Source organism: Hippocampus comes, unplaced genomic scaffold (assembly GCF_001891065.2).
Source record: "Hippocampus comes isolate QL1 unplaced genomic scaffold, H_comes_QL1_v1.1 scaffold36, whole genome shotgun sequence".
NCBI classification, from domain to species: domain Eukaryota; kingdom Metazoa; phylum Chordata; class Actinopteri; order Syngnathiformes; family Syngnathidae; genus Hippocampus; species Hippocampus comes.
Window position 1 is genome coordinate 949,851 of NW_017805695.1, and position 5,539 is coordinate 955,389.

Below are 5,539 nucleotides of genomic sequence, written 5' to 3' on the forward strand. Positions count from 1 at the left end.
TTGAGTTTCAGAATTCTTGATTATGAATATCAGTCAAAATAGAAAAATGGGTTCCCATGATGAACGTTTACGGAACCCAACATTAGTTACTGTGGTTTCCCATTGGGTAATTGATTTACTTCATATTAAAAAACTCCTGCACTAAAACATTATTTCATAAATGTATATCATATGCTTTTATTTTTTTTCTCAGTATGAATAACACATACCCTGACTGATCTACTCTTTGAATAAAAACACTTCATTCAAGCATTAGGGAGTGACATGTGCAAGGGGTTATGATGGAGGGGTGTTGCAAATCATGAAGACCTGCCAAGTGGTATGATAGCATTGTTTTAGACATGTCCTCAGCTAGGCCTCGGCTTCAAAATCAGTCCTTGGTCCTTGGCCTTGGCCTCGGAAAATTTCTCTAGTCCTTGGCCTTGGCCTTGCCCCGGAAAATTTTCCAAGGCCTTGGCCTTGGCCTCGGACTCAAGTCCTTGGCCTCGGGTTGCCGGTCCTTGGACACAACACTGGTGTACATACAATTGTGTGTACATGTCATTGACTAAATATGCGCCACAACGCGCTCAACTTTTGTTCCGAATCAGCTTCTTATTACTGGTTACGACGCGACTCTCTTCTCATTCATTCCCCCAGCTTCACTGTGCTTTAAACTGTGTGGACACTGAGCATCTACAGCGCGGACGCTGGGCGTCTAGAGAGTTCATTATAGGTTGTCTGAATGCATTGAAATGAGACGAGTCATTGGATAAATGCTGGTTTTGTCCCGTCCATCGGATGCTCAGCGTCTCTGGGAGTCTATGGACAGTGGGCATTTATGGGCTGGCCTGGACGCTCAACTTTCCTGCATGATGTTTGGATGAGATGATCTGTCTGAGGCTGAATCTCTTTTTGATTGACACCGAAATGAGCCAATCACCGATCTTTTGGTGTAGGCCTCCGTGGGAGCATCTTTCAATTCTCATTCTGTTCTAAGTTGAACTTGAGACTTCTAATCACTTTAGCGACACTCTCTTTGTTGACAACGACTAGCGACGAATTAATCTTTGATTTCTGATGGGTTTTATTGTAGTTGCTGTAGTTGTAGGACACTAGTTCAGTCCCTGGAAAAGACGCATTGTTGGTATGACAGGGTCACAGATAATTTTCTTGAAAAGGAATGGAGAGTAGAAGTCACGTATAAATAAACGGACACATTTTATGACGTCGGCCAAAATTGAGCTTCCCCTCCTTGACAGATCAGCATCCGCCACTGACTTTGAATATCTATTTCCATGTCCTTTGAGTGACAAGCAATTTAAATTTATCTTGTTCTTTGCCTTCTGCAAGAGTTTGTGGTTTCTCTTTTTCCTGCTTCTTTGTCCGGAGCTTATCGGAAACCTGACAAGTATGTCATTATACAGGAATGTGTTATTTTGCTGGAGGGGAATATTTGATTCTGTGAGACAGCAAACGCTCGGAAACACCCTGCCAGAGAGAGCTATACCTACATTATTTGCATCGTCGGGCAAGTCCATATGCAGCCCTGTGGAGACGTTTGCATTTAGCTGTCGCGAGCTGTGACATTCCCAATGGCAATGGTAAGTTTATTCATGCACATTAAGGTTGAGCATCCATCCACTATCCAAGCCGCTTATCCTAACACTAATGCTTGTGGAGGCTCTCAGTCGTACAGGAAAGTTCCATCGTAGAAAGGGTTCTGTCAGTCGTCATCTGTACCTGTGGGTAAAAAACAAAAAACAAAAAAGGACGTTTTGCTTCTCTCACAGAAGCTTCGTCAGCGGTAGACAACTCTGAAGTCTCCGTGAAGTTCAAATTTAGCGCAGAGCAATTTCCCGGAGTCTTCACTGAGATTTCAGGGTTGTCCACCGCTGTCCAAGCTTATTTCAGAGAAGCGAAACGTCCTTTGTTTGTTTACGTCCTTTTTTGTTTTTTACCCACAGGTACAGATGACGACTGACAGAAACCTTTCTACGACCTAACACTAATGCTATTTTGACTTGGTTGTAAGTTAATGTCAGTATTCTGTAATTAGATTTTTGGGGGGAAATACGTCCTCTTCTTATTTCATACAACCAGTCAGTCACCTGAATGATTTACCCCTGTTTGTTATTCTTATATGATTTCGACTTTTCCCACGGAAATTCATGCAATTTTCTGTGTATTCGTGTGATAACATACATTTCATACCAATTTTGATTAATTGTGCTTGTATTTGTGCTTAAACTAAAATATACGACACACTCTTTTATACTAGTTATGTGAACTCTGGAACTCACTTCCACCCAACATCAGTAATATTGATTCTCTTCCCACATTCAAATCCCATTTCAAAACCCACCTATTCAAAATCGCATACTCAATTTAAATTCATCTCTTCTTTTATTATTTGTAATTTTATCTGTAGTTTTATTGTTTTTGTTCTTGATTGTAAAGCGTTCTTGAGTGCATGCACAGAGAAACACAAATGTTTGGTTTTTTTTTTCTCTATACCCATTGTGATCGACAAGGGACCAGTCAGAGAGCTACTAGTCAATCGCGATCAACGTAATGGGCAACCCTGCTGTAGGCCTATTATTAAATATGTAATTTCTAATCGGAAAAATTATTGCTGTTGGGTAGTTGATGATAGTGTATGTTTTCAGTCACCATGCATGTTAAAAATGGATGGCTGGTTGGGGGGATAAACACACACTTTAACTGCCTGTATTTTATTTTGCGTTGCTGTTTGGGTAGTTTTACTGTACATATAGTAATAAATTGGAACGCTACTTCAAACATTCCAGCTAATAAAAGTACACATTCTCTATAACGCCTATTGCCCACTGATATAACTGTCTTGCATATACAGATAGAATGCTTGAAAAAAAAATCCACATCACAAATTTCATTTTGCAGTCTGCCGACCGCCAACACACCTTAATTGTGTTAAATGTATATTCTGCTGTAACCGTGATAAACAACACTACATCAATCCAAGGACTGCTTTAAATTCTTGTGACCTGGATCAATATCCATCCAGATTTCCTATATTTTCTACCTTTTTTTTTTTTTTGGCGTGATTTTACAGAAAGGATCCTTCTCCTCCTGGACACTGACTGTCACCATATTGAGGGCAGAAAACATTCGCTCAACAGACTTTTGTATGTGAGAATATCATTTTATTCGGAACAATGTTTTTTGTCTCTTATATTTTGGAAGGTTTCTTTTTAATGTTATGTCTGTGAATGTTTCTTTTTATGTTAAATTGACATGAAGTGAGATTTTGCATTCCAGCAACTCAAGCATGCTGCTAATAAATATTTATATGTTTGTATTCCATTCCAGATTCTGAGAATGATTGCTATGTTACCCTGACTTTTCCACCTGCAATTGTTTTTAAGACAAGTACTGTGGCCAACAGCAAAAACCCAGAGTGGAACCAAACTTTTGATTTCAAGATCTACAGTAATCTCCAGGTGTGACCTTTAAAGGTTCCAAGTAATTGAAACATCAATTATATCGTAACTTTATTTGAATTAGATAATTGCCAAGAGGATGCTTTTTTTTTTTTCAATCTGTTGCATATTGTCACTGTCAAGCGGAAACGTCCCATGTGAAAATTTGGTCAGCCTCAGTTTTTTTTCCACAAATTTACAATTGGCCAATCCCCACATGGTCCTGTTATTGTTATTTATATTAGTGATGTATTTATTTTGACAATAATTGATAAGACAAACAACCATTCCCACTGTCACTGAGTGGGAACTGATCCCACGCTGCCTGCTCACAAGTCAGGCGAGTGTACCACTACACCATCAGCGACCTGCTTGTATTTGTCCATTCAATTACTTGATCCGCTTATCCTCATGAGGGTCGCAGGCATGCCGGAGGCTATCCCATCGGCCAGTCGGCAAGGTACCCCCTGAACTGGTTGCCAGCCAATCATAGGCTTGTATTTGTGGTTTAGGTTTTTTTTTTGTTAGGTTTTTTTTTTTTGTTTGTTTTAATTGTTTGTTTTGGTCATGACCCACATCTTAGGAACGTAGCTTGACCTGTAAATCAATGGATTTGCCTAACGGCTCAGTTCCTTCTTCACCATGACAGACCGAAACAGAGTCTGCATCATTGCGCTAATCATCCGATCGATATCCGCTCTATTCTCCCCTCACTTGTGGACAAGACCCCAAGATATTTGAACTCCTCCGCTTGAGGAAGGAGCTCAATCCCGATGTGCAAAGGGCACTCTATCCATTTCTGTCTGAGGACCACAGCTTCAGATTAGTGGTGCTAATTCTCATCCCAGCTGCTTGACACGCAAACCGGAGATGGCAGTTTTATGACGCCAACAGAGCGACATCATCTGCAAATAATACAGACTCAACACTGAGCCCTTGTGAAAACAGCGTCCTATATATACAGTTTATATATATATATATATATATATATGGCTCTCACTGAAATACATTTCTAAATATTTTGGTTTTATGACTCTCTTAGTCAAAAAGGTTCTCGAACCCTGGTCTATGTCCTGCGATTGGCTGTCTACTACCACTGTTCTTGCGCGAAACAACTTGGGATGGCTTCCAGCTAACCCTTGGATGAGCAGTATAGAAAACAAATGGATTATCACAAAAGCGAACCAATTCCTTGTTGGTGTGTAAACTCCAATTCCCTTACTTTATTGGCTCAGCACATCCACATTGTTTACCCAACAGTCTCAGCCAATCAGTGACCTGGAAGTAATGCCAACAATGTTTTCTTCCCTTAGTGAGTCACTCATACGGATATGGGCTCCTGGATGCTGGAGCAATGGTGACTTTAGCGCAAAACTGGACCAGAGTGGGGCCACAGCACCAGTGTGTTCACACAATGCTCGCAGAACCAAGGTGAGGGTTGAACACATCAGTCACCATATTGCCCCTAAGGAGTGACACGTTTATTTGCGTAGACACGCACCATTAAGTTGTCTTGTCAAATCTGCAGAGACATCGGGAGCAGGCTGATGTTCAGAAAGAGCGTCGATGCCTGCTGGGGACGGCCTGACTACGTCAGCTCTCTGGAACACGTTCAGGCTCGTCTCACTCTCCTCCACAACCAGAGAGGCAAGCTGGCGATCCATCTCATCAGTCCTCTGGGCACACGCTCTACCCTCTTGTTCCCCAGGTATACAACGAAACACTCTGCACACTGGACAGTCTGGCTTTTTTTCACTTTGAATTTCACACGCGACTTTCAACAAAGCATGATATGTTTTTGAGCGAAAATATGTTGTGGCAGAACTGGTTAATGTGCAAAAAATGTTTAACGTTGACAGTAACTATTTGGAAGCTGTGAAAAGTTACCTGCAAAATATTGGAAATATTACAAAACGTTCCTCATGACATGATGTTAATTGAGGGACAGTGAAACTCCTCTACAACGAAATCATGTTTGCAGCAAGAAATTTTTCACAACAGGGTTTTTTTCACTGAAGCAATTTTGATCTCAGATGTAAACACACACACACACACACACACACACACACACACACACACACACACACACACACACACAC

The 5,539-nt window shown here is 41.0% G+C and overlaps 1 protein-coding gene across 2 annotated transcripts in view; it reads left to right on the top strand.

The window, feature by feature from the left end:
* The first annotated feature begins 1,359 nt into the window (after nucleotides 1-1,359).
* The window catches only part of pla2g4f.1 (phospholipase A2, group IVF, tandem duplicate 1), a 33,504-nt gene continuing 29,324 nt past the window's right edge, over nucleotides 1,360-5,539 (top strand). Inside the window, exons 1-3 of one of the 2 annotated variants that reach the window (XM_019882174.1) lie at nucleotides 1,360-1,583; nucleotides 3,074-3,146; nucleotides 3,331-3,461. In XM_019882174.1, the coding sequence (XP_019737733.1) occupies nucleotides 1,575-1,583; nucleotides 3,074-3,146; nucleotides 3,331-3,461 (213 nt within the window). In that variant the 5' untranslated portion in view covers nucleotides 1,360-1,574. The remainder of the gene's footprint in view (nucleotides 1,584-3,073; nucleotides 3,147-3,330; nucleotides 3,462-5,539) is intronic. The other variant, XM_019882173.1, reaches the window with a different exon arrangement.